The sequence below is a fragment of the Protopterus annectens genome, chromosome 2.part2 (assembly GCF_019279795.1).
Source record: "Protopterus annectens isolate FY-2018-M chromosome 2.part2, PAN1.0, whole genome shotgun sequence".
In the NCBI taxonomy this organism is placed as follows: Eukaryota; Metazoa; Chordata; order Ceratodontiformes; family Protopteridae; genus Protopterus; species Protopterus annectens.
Genome location: NC_056730.1, coordinates 575,965,356 through 575,982,563, shown reverse-complemented (window position 1 = coordinate 575,982,563; position 17,208 = coordinate 575,965,356). Strand labels below are relative to the sequence as shown.

General features: G+C 37.6%; 1 protein-coding gene across 2 annotated transcripts in view; it reads right to left on the bottom strand.

Annotated features, from left to right (window-relative positions):
* Positions 1 to 2,107: 2,107 nt before the first annotated feature.
* RPS6KL1 (ribosomal protein S6 kinase like 1) overlaps positions 2,108 to 17,208 on the bottom strand; it is a 491,164-nt gene continuing 476,063 nt past the window's right edge. For both annotated transcript variants that reach the window (XM_044064031.1, XM_044064032.1), the window contains exon 12: positions 2,108 to 5,082. In XM_044064031.1, the coding sequence (XP_043919966.1) occupies positions 4,972 to 5,082 (111 nt within the window). In that variant the 3' untranslated portion in view covers positions 2,108 to 4,971. The remainder of the gene's footprint in view (positions 5,083 to 17,208) is intronic.

The window sequence follows — 17,208 nt, the reverse complement described above, 5'->3', positions numbered from 1 at the left end:
TAAGCCATGCATGTCTTCTAATGACAGATCAAGTGACTGCTGCCCTGCAAGAAGCTTCTCGGGCGTCAAAACCACAGTGCAAGGTGTGTTTGGTTACTTGACATGCAGAGTGCATTAATTCCTGTAAATCTTTAGATTCTGCCCATGCAGGAAAGGAGGATTTTTTTTGTCTAAGGAGTTCCAAGATATGTTGCTGATATTTAAGCATATGGAATTGACAATTAAGTGCTCTGATAGCAAGTGTCACTGAGGTGTATACTATTTTACCTCATCTATCCAGAGTTCTGGAATCCCTGTCTGAGGGGGTGGGATTCTTAGCAGAAGTAGCTTTAACTCTTTTGGGCCTTGAGTAATGACCTCAGGGTCCGCTGTTGGGTTTTTAAAGAATTATTTGTGAGAGTCAGGGACTCTGTAGTACCTGACTGGGTTTCTGGGAGCAGGAAGGAGGGTGGGCATCTGGAGTCAAGCTGGATTCAAGGAAGACATCACCACATCTAGGACTGGGGGGATGGCTAAGGGCCTGTGCTGTGGAAGGTCCAGGAACACTCTGAGTCTCTTTTTAGACTGTGGGTAGTCTTGACTCTCCCATTTGAAATGCTCCCTTAAGTATGCAGAGTTTCCCCAAAGGAAGAAGTCTCTGGGGGAGAGGCTGAAAGAACAGATTCCTCTGCATCAGAATCCTCATATGTAGAGAGGGGCTGCATGTCTTCATAGTCAGATGCATCAGATTCATCTGACTCTTGTTCAGACAAAACTTCTGGAGACAGATCTCTTTTTCTTTTTGAGGGAGTGGTTTGGCTTCCCCTAATCAGCATGATAAGGTCCTCTGCCATTCTAAGCATTTGTGACTAAGGCAAGGGAGCAGGCACCAAAGAATGACTGGAAAGCGGTTTCTTGGGGGTGGTTTGACCCCTAGGCCTAAGGAACTTGGTTAGTTTAGAAAGAACGGTAGCTGTGAAAGAAGGCATCGATTTATGTCTGGATACAGTGTTGCAAAGAACTCCCTCGAAAGCCGGTGCCTGCACAGCGGCTCTGGACCCATCCAAGGTAGAGATGACTGCAGGATCCTTCGGTGAAGAAGAGTTCTACGGCATACTGGACTCCAAAAGGGTCTTGGTAGAGGCCTGCAAATTAAATGAAGCAGTCATCAGAGGCTGCAAAAGCACCTCAATGAATTCCAGAGAACTGACCATCAGCTTGGCGGTAGAGTCATCAGAAGGTTTAGTCCTGTGCAGTCTATCTCTGTCTTTATCTATGTTTTTTTGGAAGATCTGCTGTCGGATGGCTTATGGAAGCCATATCGGAATTCGAGGACTGTAAACAGAAATATCTGGCTAAAATAAGGGCCCGACGATGAATAGTGCTGGTGTTAAAGCACAGAACCAACAATGAGGGACATCATGGTCTGAGCCTAGACAAGTGACGTAGTAGGAATGGAAGTCCCGGTGGGGAATCTGCTTTTCACAGGCGAGACAATTATTAACTTTTTTTGACATTGGTTAGTGAAAGAAAAAATGATCCCCAATGGGGTACTTAGCTTTTGAAGACTTCAACTTCAATTCGGAAACAAAACTCAGGTAGCAGCTGACCGGCATTCATGCGGACTGCTTCTGCTTTGGGCTCCACAGCAAGAAAGACTGATGTAATGGCATCTGCTGCCTTCCTTTATACCCTGATGACCTGACGTCAGTCTTCAAGCGATAGCAACTGACGCAGAAATACTAAGTTTCTGGTATTCAGGCCGGCTCAGGGCTACCCCAGCAGGGATAACCCAAATGTGATGACTGTAACAGTGAAACACGAAGAACATCAGAATAATTCACAAAAAAGAAGGAAAAAAGAGAACAGAGAGTATAGAGAGACCAGTGATGGGACCTGTGTATATCTTCTGTCATTTTCTACTTGTGTATGTGTAACAGAGAAAGGAAGAGAGAGAGGGAATGAGTGAGAAACAATTACATATGCTGAGCCCATTATGTCCATGTAGTGCCCACCATAGAGGCCATTATTGCACTTAGAAAATGGACTCGGTGTTAAATTGTTTTGTATTTGTTTTATTATAAGTATATACATATTTTTATATTTGTGATGTACACACACACACACACACACACACACACACACACACACACACACACACACACACACACACACACACACACACACATTCTTGCAACTGCTGTTGCTGCTACTGCGGTTACGTGATTTAGTTCTGTTTTTTCTCCCTTTGTGCAAACTATACCTTTTTAAGAGACACAGTTATCAGGAGAGAAGTGAAATGGCAGTTCCAGTAAAAGATTTCCAGCATGGGACATGGATTTCATCAGTGTACTCATTTTTTCCTGGTTCCCTGGTACATTAATTCACCCCTTTGGAATGTTGAAGATCTAGTGGGAGCACTATTTATCTAGAACCATATTCTACTGTTAGATAAGTAGGTGGCCTTTGCAGAAGATACTGCTGTATGTGTAACCAAGTTGCCCCTTCAATACAGGACAGTCTGCCTGTAAGAATCTGACCTGGTCTGTGGGTTTTATTTGTATACCTAGAAAAAACATGCTTATTGGTATGGCGTTTCAAAAGCATGCTCCTTTAGACTTCAGTGTTAAATTCCTGTCAATGAGTGGGGATTCCTTCTAGCTTCTTGCATATAATGAAGAGCTCTGGTTTGTGCTTACAAGTCCCCAGACATGGCAGGGGTCATTATACCATGCAGTGTGACTACATATTCTTATGTGAACACGAGGCAACATGTTGACTTATTTATTCACATATTTACTGCCCCCATTTCAGTCAGGCACTATTACACCAGTCAGAACTAAAGCAGTAAATCTGTAGGTGTGCTAGATACAGACACTGATCAGATGTAATCCAGTCATCTTTAAGCAAAACAGCTGTAGTACAAATGTCAGGAGACACACTTTGTACAACATCACTTAAAGCATGGCAAAAACAGAGGCTTAAAATCAAGTAATACAGTCTGTTCCATTAATGTGAAAACAGACTGTTAGCCGACCTGCAGTAACTGAGACATATTGCTTCATTAAACAATTTAGAAAACATTGGTCTGTATTTTTTTATGTGTGAAACCTTAGAACTTCCACTTTCCTATATGTTCTTTAGGAACATGATTTAGCAGTGATCTGTTTCCCATGCTGGTATATTTTGTGAGGTTATATGCACAGAGTTTTCCAAGGTCCATATCTAAAACCTTTAATGATAAATGTTCACACAGAATAGACCATTGTCACTACTTAAAAGACCACTTTGGCCAGAAACTGAAAAAAGCATATATGTCATACTAATCAGGAGTGGCCTTAGGTCAACTGGTGCCCTAGGCAAAAGGGCTCCACGGCACCCCCCCCCCCTCCCATCCTGGTCTACCTACACCAAATAAATAGTGGAAAAGTGCCCCTACTAGAGCGGCGCCCTAGGTGGCTGCCAAGTTGGTCTATGCCTAAGGCTGGCTATGATACTAATGTTTCTGTAGTACATCAGCTAGTCATCACTAATTTTTACTTTGTTTTACCTCAAACTGCCTTCGAAGAGGCAGACGTGCAGATGTGATTTTGTTTTCAGTGCTTCTTTTTTCCCACAATGCAGTCCCAGTTTTTAGAATAAGATATCTCACTCTACTTTCCTGTGACAAATTGTGTTTGCATTTACTTAGAATATCATAATTCAGGATCACGGTTATTTTTAAGAATCTCAGTACAAAATGTCTGAAACTTTCTTCCAGTGGAACTCTGATTTGGGTTCTTTGTCATGTTTTAAACACACTGCAATGAGCACTGCCTTTTTGTTGTTGCAAAATTGCTATTAAATTATACTTTTTGCAAATAGGGGAATCACTTAGTTTCTTAGATCAGTCTGTTTTTCAGATTGCCTTCAGCTTTCTTCATTAACAAACTCCATCATAAAACAGCTGTGAAATTCCCAAGGCCTCAGTAGGCTTAGGGCCCTGGGGAAGGAAAGAAAGCAACCATAAATGGCAGTACACAATAAAAGAGCTGCTAATTCCAACAGATTCAGTAGGTTTATGACCACTACGGGTAGGTAAAACCAAGAATTAAAAGGGTATAATTTGTTATGTGTGGGATTTTCAGTGGCCAAAAATGTTAAAATGTGATCGATGAGATTCTATAAAGATTAGAGTGAAAATGCAACAGAAGGGAAGAAACAACTAAGTCATGCTTTTTTTTATGTACAACAAAGGTAAGGATCACTTTGTAGAGAAGAAAACACATTCTTGGAAAATGGAATGCTGTTAAGGTTTCCCTTAAACAGCTATAGCAACCTTTTCTGACTGGATAGACTCACAGCATTAACGTTTTCAGATACAGCTTTGTTTATTTACTTCTTTACATACATGGGGTATATCTTCCTGTTATCTATATAAATCTTTAAATTCTACTGCAGAGCAATAAATGAAGGGGGTCAACATAATGTTGTATATAAAATGCAAGGAAATAGACTCCATAATGCATAGACAGGAATCCTTTCTTTCCCAAGCTGGGCAGGTTTTATCAAGGAAAGATCAGGGCATCTCAGTTTTGACAGGTAATAGTCCTACTTTCATAAAGGTAATTTAAAATGGCTATTACCTGCTGTTTACATCACATTTAGCACCTGCCGATCTGTACTGCATTTGGGGGCTATGTGGCTACTTTTCTCAAATCTTATTTGCTCCAAGACCTCCTTTCTCTTTAACAGATGATGGTTGCACTCCACACATTGTTTGTGTTAGCTGCATTATTTAAAATTTTAACCTAAAGTTCCAGTGTCTTATTGTTTCCTCCTTGTAGCATTCAGCTTATTTCTTCACCTTACATTTCTTACACGTTTCAGTCTGTAGAGTGCAATTTGAAAAGGCAGCAAATCAAAATCATTTTAAAGTCTTTTCACTGTCCCATCTTTAGTGCTTTTCTGCAGGTAAACAGATGACGTGGCTGTCTCATCTTCCTCTGTTCTCTATGTAGTCAGGTTACCCCACTGCACAGAACTGAAGAAGGGATGAGCCTTGATTTCATTGGCTCCATCCACACCAGTGCCCAGCCGATATGTAGCATCATACTGCAAAAGCTTCAAAGGGGGAAAAAAAAAAAGAAAATGTTTGATTTAATCTAATAACTTTATTTCTTCTAATATAACATTTCTACCAAATGATACAAGACAGGCAACAGCAATGACAGAAGAATTTATTTTGACTTATCAAGCTTATGCATCGTATAGGACTGGCATTGAAATATATCATTGTACTTACTCTAGGGGTCATATTCCAATGTACCTTATGACTGGACATGTGCCTGCTGCACTGTTGACACTAGTGACTCTGATATACTCAGGAGCTCAAGAGTAGAGTATATCACATGGGATTAGATGATTGCAATCACAAGCACTTTTATGGTATCATTCTATATCATAGCACACCAACAGTATAGAGAGGTGATTCTGAAGGTATGGACGTCTGCAAGCAGCAAACCACTGATATACTAATTACAGAACATGTATGAATCTGTTAGGTGCATGCAAAAAGTGCAAATATTACATAAACTCTTTAAACTGAGGTTTGCAGGTTCACATCTTCAAAAGGACATCCTATGTACCCATATTAAAATACCAGTACAGGTGTCTGACGAGCTGGGCAGGAGATGCTAAGCTACAGCTGGCATCAGCTTGATTATCTTCAGGTTGAGACTGCTAGACCCACTGCACTGGCAAGACGTAGTGCTAGTTTGCTCTTTCACCTGCTTTTGTAGCATTAAGTTAGTTCATGCTACATCAGGTAGTGGCTTCGCTGGTGAGCTGGGAATTAGGAGGTATCTGATGAAGTATACACACCTCCTCCTCTCATCAGGCAGTCATTGTCAGTTTGCAGGCAGCTCACAGGTAGGCTGCTCACAGTGACTGTCTAACTGACTCACTTCCTACCACATGACTCCTCTGGGGGAATTGATAGGCTGATATGACTTCCTGGACAGGAAAGAGTGGGATGTAGGGCTTTTAATCTAGTCTGGGGACACCAAATTCTATAGAATGAATTGCTTGTTTGGGTACAGGTAGTAGACAGCCACTGGACAGGACTCCATCAGAGGTGGGGAGGTTAAAAAAAACACAACCTATATATTGACTATTTTAAAAACATAACCAAGGACTCAGATTTGCATGATTACTTATGGCAAAGGTTTGACATAGTGGTTTAGAAAACTGAAAGCTCTAGCTTTATGGAAAACATAGGATAGACACTATGGAATTTTAATACCAGACAGAATAAAAAAGGAGAAACTTTCTTAAACAAAGTTCTTCAGTATATCATAAACTCTACTTTTTTTTAACAGAACGATACCAGGTAATCAGATACAAAAACTTAAATTATAAATTATAAATATTATAGTTTCTTGACAAAATGAGCAATCTGATCTATGTAAATTATTTGCAAAGGCCTGATGTTAGATATTAAATGTAGTGCCCCAAAATTTTCTTAACTTCCTCTGTTCATTTAGTCATTAATATCATTGTTTTCCAAATATAGATCAATAAGTGAAAGTACTTTAATCCAAGGACTGTTGGAGAATGTATTAGGATAAATTCTTAATTCTTTTACTTTGGTCTCTTTGATTGCTGTTTCTTTTAGGAACATGAGAAAAATATTTAAATGATGGAGAAGTAGATGTTTTCCATTTCCTTGTAATGCTTCTCCTTGCAACAGCCATAGTGCACCAAAGAATATTATAATTCACATTGTTCAGATTATTTTTGTCTATTACATTAAATAATATCAAATACTTTGTCAGAGAAAAGTTATCAGAAAGTAATGATTGAAGAAATTCTTCTATTTTAAACTAAAAAAGACAAGCAAGAACCTTCATAAAATATATGAACCCCATCAGCATTACAATATTGTGAACATCTCCAACATGAAATAGTGCCATTTCATTAATTTTAGCAATTTTATTAGGAGTTAAGAAAGCCCTGTGCAGAAATTTCCATGTAAAAATAAGCCAGGTTTGAGACTATGAAGTATGTTTAATAGAAGATAATAACTGTGACTTATTATGAGAATTAAATTGTAATGCATTACCCAAAATAATATGGTACCAGAATTTTACATTTAAATTAGTTTTGTATTCAGCCAATATTTTATAAAGTTTAGAAATTAAGTTGTCTATTTTTTATTGTTATATTTAATTTCATATAATAGAAAAAAGAGCTTTCATTTCATTTGAGGATATACTTCAATTAATAAAAATGGTCCTTTTTCCTAAAATATTATACATAATTCAACCATGTTAGGGAAATAAATAATCATCTCTTACATTTTCTTTGGTGCTCAAATAAACCTAGAATAGCTCTCTTACATCGTACAATATCTTGGAATCTAGGGAGAATCAATTTTCCAGATACAGAATCTTATATAAAACCATCAATTTTTAAAATTATATTAAATTGGTTTGATCCTAATTATACATCAGACTGGAAAATATTTAAATCTTCTTGACAATCAAAACAATAAGATAGTCTATCTAATTCAATCTATTTTAGCTTTATCTCTGTAACATTATACACTATAAATGAATTTGTCATACAGATTCAGAATATTTAAATTCTTTATTAAAAATTTTAAGATGTGATTTATTCTAATATTGACATGAGGGTTTGGTTTGAGTCTCTTATATTACTGAACATTACAAAAAAACTTTCATAATAAAATTAATGTTCAATTATCAGAACTCTGGCAAACTAAGAGGTTGGGTTGTTGGTACCACTGTATAAAAGATTTTAGACCGAAAGAAATCCAACATCTTATATCAGAATTTAACATAAACTCTACTTTTAGTAGTATAAAACCCATATATAAACTGTTACTTCATATTAGGTATACTTTATTTGTGTTACATAAACAAAATATTGACATTGTAAACAAACTGCTTCTTGAACTAAATGTTGTTGCATCTGTAAATATGTACTTGTGTATACAGTGTATATATATATATATATATATATATATATATATATATATGGGATCTGTACAGATCCCCGAATGCACTTTCCACCGAAGCAGAAATCACCAAGCATACTTAACCGAAAGTGCTGTTCACTGAAGCAGCACTTTCGGATAAGTATGCTTGTTGTGCTGGTCGTACTATGGTGCGGATAAGGGAAAATTCCCTTTTCCCCACTGTAGTGCGACCCCGGAGTGAGAATATTAAAGTAGGGGGGTGTGGGGGAGGCACAGCCCCCCACATCAGGGGTGCGGGGGGCTTGCCCCCCTGCATAGAAGTAGGTTTAATGTTGCTTTTTTTTTTTTTTACCGTAAGTGCTTTTTCTTCAGTAAAGTATGTTTAGTGATAATGGATTCAGACTTTTGATCTTTTGATCAAAAGTCCTAGATCCATATATATATATATATATATATATATATATATATATATATATATATATATATATATATATATATTTGTTTTATAGCATATACTTGTACCAGTAAATATGTTTGGTTAATTTCTTATGTGATCCTGTTCACCTGGGCTGTGCCTGCAAATAGTCCATTGAGATCAGTGCACTGCCCCAGTAAACAAATATAAATAAATAAAAATAAATAAATATTGACTATGCATGTCATAGTCTGTAAATATAGAAACAGTTTCCATATAATATTTATCTTTTTTCATTTGATTATAAATGTGTGTTTATAATTATGATTTGTGCCTTTTATGGACCTTATCTCCCTAGGCCTGCACTGAAAGCAGACAGTGCCCAGTCAGACTATCCCAGTAAACATGCAATACGTAAATAAGTAAACTTTATATGCTATATTTGAGATGAAACTGCAGCATTATGAAAATGGAAAAAGAAAGATGGTATCAGGATACTGGACTTCCTTATGGGCATTGAAGATTCTTATTAATGCATTCTGTGTGTTTGTTTATTAACAAGATAAGTGACTTGATCCTTTGTATATCCTTTTCAGCCACCACTTCAGCCATATAATTCTAAACACGCATACAGAATCAAATGAAAAAGATAAACATTATATGGAAACAGCAGATGACATGCATAGTCAATACTTATTTATTTATATTTGTTTACTGGGGCAGTGCACTGATCTCAATGGGCCATTTGCAGGCATCTGGGGATCCAAATGGAGAGATGATAAGAGGGGTCCAAATGGAGAGATGATAAGAGGGATAAGTCAGCAAGCAAAGGAAACTAGTATTGCTGAAACTGAATTCATCCTCAAGTCTTGGTAAGTACCTTCACGATGTGGACTTTGTTTATCACAAAAGCTCACCTAAACAACACTGATATATAGACTGCATATTATATAGCATATACCATGAACAGAAATAGTTTAAAAAGTAAAAAATATAGCTGGGTGCACAAGACCCAGGATAAAAAAGTGCCCAATCCTGGTAGGCACACTGGTGCCAGGACTGAAAAAAACGACAGTGTAAAATCCTAAAAACACGGAAACATTCCTACAATGGGGCTAAGCCAGGCCTGGGGGAGGATGGTCCCCCCGGTTGTAGAAGGAAGTAACAGTCCACAAAATCACAAAAACTGATAGGCCAAAAAAGAGCCATAAAGACAACAGGGTGGACTATTGAGGATAAGAAATAAATTAATTATGTATTGTTACCATTAGGCAAGAATCCCAGAATTTCCAGGCAGGAGATATACAAAAAGATTAAGAGAGAGACATTAGAGGAAAGAAAAAATACTTCCACAAGAGAAACTGTCAGAAGCTTCAAATAATTAATTGTGCTCATTAATACAACAGATTTATGAAAAACATTATATAGATCAGGAAACCTTAGGCCATTTGAGAAAAGAAATGACTGAGGAAGTTCAAAAATGTAAAGAACAAAATCTAGAGACCTTTGAAACTGACAAAAAATAAATATGGACATGGAAAAGAAAGACAGATCTGATATGGTGCAATATTTATACAAAGGAGAACGTTAATTAATCAACACAAAGAGTAAGCCTCAAAGATATTCAAAGATAAACACAGGCAAAGGCATCCAGATATGGAAAAATTCAAAATAAAAAACAAGATCACAAAGAGGGAGTGTAGAGCAGAAGATGAGTAAAGTAGAGTTAAAAAATCGAAGATGATAAAACCAAACGTATGCCTCTCCATCGTAGCAGGTCACCAGTATCCCCAACCCCTTTTAATATCACATCTAGAAACCACACTATGATCTCACATGTAACTCACACTAAACTCTTGGCAGTCATGATAGACACCAACCTGAGATTCAATATCCATACCTCACAAACTGTAAAGAAAGTTCATAAAAAATTGGAATGCTATATAGAAACGAACAACATCTTACAAATGCCAGAAAAACTGCTATAGCTCAGACACATCTCATCTCTCCTTTACAGCTCAACTATTCTCACTAACCTCTGAAAATCTGACCTGACAAAGCTAGAGTCCTGCTATAACAAGATTCCTAAGTTCGCCACAGACTCCCTTTTCAGGACACATCACTGCACTGCACTTAAACAACTCCAATGGCTAGAACTCCCTCACCTCTTACTCTGCAATCAGATGGTCTACCAACCACATAAAACCCCTGCCCTAGAGAATCTACTATATCCCAAATCCAGCAACAGGATCCTCTGCTCTAATAATAAACCCCTACTAAGCCTAAGCAAATCCAATAATACTTCTGGAGACTTCCTTTTCTCCAACTTCATAGCTAAAACCTGGAACAAGCTACCTATGCTATAACTTTCAATACCAGTCTACTCCACTTCAAAAGAACACTAAAAACTCACCTAACTACTACAGGGCTATGCTCCTGCACTAATCCACCATGATCTCTCTCCTCACTCCCCTATCACCTGTCTCCTAACCTTAAGAACTCTGCAACTGCATCACTCAACCTAGCAACTGTAAAGCTCTCTTTACTATGCAACAAACATTACTAGCGTACATGCATTGTCATAAAATTGTATACTACATCCTATGCTTATTAAGAATGTTATATCCTTGTTCACTCTCCAGTGTGACAATGTCATTCACTTGTATATAGATATACACATCCTGTACATGATATCTCAGCTTACATATAGCTAACCAGGACTATATATGTACCTTATTTATTAAGTTCTGTGATATGTCTTATTATACAAGGCCCTCATTATTCGTCTTTCTATATGAATATGACGTTTCCTTTATTAGTAATTTTGTATCTCAATGAGTATGTATATTTATATATGTATATATATATATATATATATATATATATATATATATATATATATATATGTGTACTTTATTCATTAAGTTCTGTCATATGTCTTATTATACAAGGCCCTCATTATTCGTCTTTCTATATGAATATGATGTATCCTTTATTAGTACTTTTGTATCTCAATGAGTATGTATATTTATATATATATGTATCTTATTCATTAAGTTCTGTCATATGTCTTATTATACAAGGTGCTCATTATTCATCTTTCTATATGAATATGACATATCCTTTATTAGTACTTTTGTAGCTCAATGAGTATGTATATTTGTATTTGTGACCTTTTCTTCTCTCTTGTTTATGTGGAGTTTTTCTCCCTGGACCTCCGTTGAAAAGAGACTTGTGTCCAGTAGGATATTCCCGGTAAACAAATGTAAAATAAAAAATAAAAAATAAAATGAAGTCATGGAATACTTGCAAAGTGAAGTATTTAGTGCAGAAAGTCTAACACAGGTTACATCACAGCATGATGGAACAACAAGTCCCCAAAAGTAGGGAGAAACAGGAAGAGCAGCAGACGTCTGAAGAAGGAATATGGACATGGGAAAGAAAACGAGATTTAATACGGTGTGATATCTATGCAAAGGAGAAAGCAAAACTAATCAGTGCAAAAAGAGCAGCACCAAAGATATTTGAAAAAAGTACAGGGAAATGCATCCAGACATGGAATTTTACAACACAAAAAATAAATAACAAAGAAGAAAAGTAGAGAAGAGAATCGGTAATGAAGAAATCAACAAAATAGAAACGGAGGCTATGGAGCACCTGCAAAGGGAAGGATTTAGTGTAGAAAAATGTAACTCAGATAACATCGCAGCAGGAGAGAGCAATGGATCCCCGAATTAAGGAGAAACCAGTAGAGTGGGAAACATCTGATCAGTTGCCATATGAAGAAACTTTGGAATCTTTCATAGAAAACCGGTACAAACGTTCAGTTGGAGTTGCACAGCAAGAAAAGGAACAAGAAACTGTGTCAACTCTGATGCAGTCAATGTTGTAGAGTGATAAGCCAGCGAGCTCCCATATGAAAGAGTAATGGATGAAAATGAAGAAAATATGGCACAGGAAGATGCTCTGGAACTTTCTATAGACACCCATAGGAAGCAGAGAACAAAGAATGTGCCCTCAGTTTAGAAGAAAATGATCTAAGAGAAGAGTCGCTTGATTTAATAGAAATGGACAGTCATATTAAGATCAATGAAAGATGTAGACTACAGAAAGTCAATAAAACCCAGCAAGTTAGATGTCTCCATAGAGATTCATGCGATATAACAGAAGTAAATAGGGTATATTACTGTGCAACTGAATTAATAACTGATAAAGTTCTACCACAAGAACACAGGGTAGTGAGGGAAAGGAAGGGGAGAAATTGAATACCGTCATGGAAGTATCGAATAGAGAAAACTATAAAGCAATTAAGACAAGAAGTGTCACTGTTAGAAAACTGTAGAAGAGGGAATACTCAGAAAGACAGATGTGATAAAAGCAGTGTCAGTATCAGGACAGAGCAGGATCTATCATGCACTGTCGCAAATAATAAACTAAAAATATTAGCACAAGCTGGAAATTTTAGGAGATATGCAGATATATATATATATATATATATATATATATATATATATATATATGAAAAGTACAAAATAAATAATTTACTGATGACACAAAAAAGTTTTATAGAGGATTAGGAAACAAAGTAGAAGGAATTGAAATACCACCAAAAAAAGAAGAAATAGATATATTTTAAAGAAATATCTATGAAGATCCTGTGGAACATAACTGGATAGAGGAAGTAAAAGAAACAATAAGAAGTTCAAAGGTAAAGGATATGAAGTGGGATGAAGTAACAACCAGACAGATTGAAACAAAGTTAAGAAAAGCTCCTAATTGGAAACCCCAGCCCCAGATGCAGTACCTAACCTCTGGCTAAAAGTATTAACATCTTTACATGAAGATTTAGCCTTGAGTAAGAACTAATTATATGTGCACCCTGACCAGATACCAGCCTGGTTAACAATAGGAAAAACAAAACTCCTACTTAATAGTGAACCTGCAAGCTATCATAAAACTGTAGACCAAGAACTTGCCTTCCAACGACATATAAACTATACACGGGAACTGATTCTGACAGAGTCTATAGTCATTTAAAAGAAAACTCAATTATGGCAGTAGAACAAAAGGGTAATAAAATAAAGTCATATGGAACAAAGTATAATTTGTTGTTAAAGTCATAATGGAGAACTGTAAAAAGGGGAAAAATCTAATTATGGGATGGATAGACTATAAAAAAGCATTTAACAGGATCCCACATTCATAGATAAAAGAGTGCTTATAAATGTATAAGATACACCCTACATTGATAAACTACATCACAGCGACCATGAAAGAGTGGCAAACTACTTTGCAGTTAAGCTAAGATAAAGGACAAATTATTATTCCAGGGCTACAAATTCAAAAGGGGATATTCCAGGATGATTCTCTGTCACTGTTGCTCTTTTGTCTTGCCTTAACCCATTAAGCTGTCTGTTTAACAGATTAGGTCATGGTTACAATTTGACTAAAGACGTCTCATCTTCTTTTTGTAGATGATTTACAACTGTAAAAGTCATCAGATGAGGAACTGAAATCACAACTGCAGTTCAAAACTTTTTCAGATGATATAAGAATGTCATTTGGTCTTCATAAATGTACAAAAGCAACATTTAAAGCAGGAAAATTGCAACATCAAGAAAACATCAGTTTGGGACAGGAATGTGATATAAAAGAACTTGAGCAAGAGGGAGTGTATAAATATTTGGGAACTGATGAAGGATAAACAATAAAACATAAACAAATGCGAATAAAACTTAGTAAGCAATATTTTAGAAGATGTAAATGAATACTGAAAACAGCGTTGACATCTAGGACCAAAGTCCAAGCTATAAACCAATTTGCTCTTCCTGTCCTTACAGTTTTGGAGTGACTGACTGGCCCCAAAAGGTGCTGGATAGGTTGGATAGGAAATCAAGAAGGAGGGATGGGCCTCCTCGAAATTGATTACATGCACAGATCGGCAATCATGGGACTGCACACATATCTGCTGACCTCACAAGACCCAAAAGTAGTGAAAGTTTTGAAACGAGGAGAATAAGTCTAGGATGACTTCCCCGCTTAGTTTAGGAGAAGCATATCAGCATCAAGCAGGAATGAGAAACAAACCAGAAGTAGATAAAAATCAGGCAACAACTGAATGTGTCAAAAAAAACAAAAAACAAAACAAAAGAAAAATATAAAGTGAAGGATCAGATGAGAAGACAAGAAATGTGGAAAATGCCTAAATATAGCTGCAAGTATAGGAAACTCTTGAACAACCTCATGCTGATCAGGATTTAATGCAGGAAAGGTTAAGAAGAGGTGAATTTAAACCAAAAGACATCATCATCATCATCTTCTTTCGGCTGTTCCCGTTAGGGGTCGCCACAACGGATCATCTGTTTCCATTTCTTCCTGCCCTCTGCATCATGCTCTTTCACACCAACCGCCTGCATTTCCTCTCTCACCACACCCATAAATCTCATCTTAGGCCTTCCTCTTTTCCTCTTACCTGGCAGCTCCATCCTTAGCATCCTTTTCCCAATATACCCAGCATCCCTCCTCAGCACATGTCCAAACCAACGCAATCTCACCTCTCTTGCTTTGTCTCCAAACTGTCCAACCTGAGCTGACCCTCTAAAATACTGATTCCTAATCCTGTCCATCCTAGTCACACCCAGTGCAAATCTTAACATCTCTAACTCTGCCACATCCAGCTCTGACTCCTGCCTTTTCGACAAAGCTACCGTCTCCAACCCATATAACATAGCTGGTCTCACTACCCTCTTGTAGACCTTCCCTTTCACTCTTATTGGTACCCGTCTGTCACAAATCACTCCTGACACTCTTCTCCACCCATTCCACCCTGCCTGTACTCTCTTCTTCACCTCTCTTCCACACTCACCATTACTCTGAACTGTTGATCCCAAGTACTTAAACTCATCCACCTTTACCAACTCTACTCCCTGCATCCTCTCCATTCCTCTACCCTCCCACTCATTTACACACATATATTCTGTTTTAGCCCTGGTGACCTTCATTCCTCTCCTCTCTAAAGCATATCTCCACCTCTCCAGAGTCTCCTCAACCTGGTCCCTACTCTCACTACATATCACAATGTCATCTGCAAACAACATAGTCCACGAGGCCTCCTGTCTAATCCCATCTGTCAACCTGTCCATCACCACTGCAAATAAGAAAGGGCTCAGAGCTGATCCTTGGTGTAATCCCACCTCCACCTTAAACGTATCTGTCACTCCCACCGCAGTTCTCACCAATGTCACGCTACCCTTGTACATATCTTGTACCACTCTTACATACTTCTCTGCCACTCCCGACTTCTTCATACAATACCACAACTCCTCTCTAGGCACCCTGTCATATGCTTTCTCTAAGTCCACAAAAACACAATGCAACTCCTTCTGACCTTCTCTGTATTTCTCCAACAACACTCTCAGAGCAAATATTGCATCTGTAGTGCTCTTTCCTGGCATGGAACCATACTGCTGATCACTAATCATCACCTCCCTTCTTAACCTAGCTTCCACTACTCTTTCCCATAACTTCAAGCTGCGACCAATCAATTTTATCCCTCTGTAGTTACTGCAGCTCTGCACATCACCCTTATTCTTAAAGATAGGTACCAAAACACTTTTTCTCCACTCCGCAGGCATCCTCTGACTTTCCAAAATTTCATTAAACAATCTGGTTAAAAATTCCATTGCCATTTCTCCTAAGCATCTCCATGCTTCCACTGGTATATCATCTGGGCCAACAGCCTTTCCATTCTTCATCCTCTTCATAGCTGTCCTTACTTCCTCCTTTGTAATCTGCTTCACTTCCTGATTCACTATCCCCACATCATCCAATCTTCTCTCTCTCTCATTCTCTTCATTCATCAGCCCGTGATATTGGTGACCCAAGACAGTGGACTACATACACTTTGGTTTACAAAGTCCATTGAACATGTGGGAGAAACAGACAAATGTAGGTTTTGTAAAACAGAATTGGAAACAGTCGCACACCTTGTTGCTAGCTGTGATATATTAATGGCAGTATGACTGTATACTAAAAGGCAGAATAATATGGCAAGATTGTTACTCTAGGGATTGTGCAAACATAATACTGAAGTAGCTGAAAAACACAGGAAACATGAGCGACAAAGCATCACAGAAAATGATGAAGTTTACTTCATATGGGATCACCCATTACCGACAGTTCAAGAAATGGATGCGAGAACACCAGATATACTAGTCCATGAGAAGAAGACAAAAGTAGCATTGACCATTGAAACTGCTACACCCAGTAATTACAGTGTCTTACATACAGACAGGGAGAAAGTCATAAAATATCGATTTGAAAGGCAGAAACGAGGTCCGTGTGGACGAAGGATACCCAGTCCCAGTAGCAGTAGGAGCAATGGGTCTTTTAAAAAAGAATTTACAATCATACTTAAATATGTTACCAATACATGTAACTGTACGAATTGCAGAAGGAGTGATTACTGGGCACACTAAGGGGGCTGCAAAGAGCACTTCCGGCTAACATCAAAGATTAAAACAATACAAATTTCATGAACTTTAATCATCCTTTGACTTAGGAATGGTGTCCATTCCCGTCATGGTATTAGAGACACAAAGACTTGGAGAAATTAAAAAGAGAGTAAATACAATATGTAACAGATAAATTACAGTAACCAATCAGCCAGAACATTTTTGGGAAGTGGGAGGAAACTGGAGCACCTGGAGAAAATCCATACAGTATTTTGTCGGAGAAAATGGGCTTATAAGCAAGCATTAATGCCTGTTAAGGTGTGCATTATCAAGGTGATTAATGCCGGCCCAGTGGTGTTGTGAGGCAGAAGCTGCAGGCA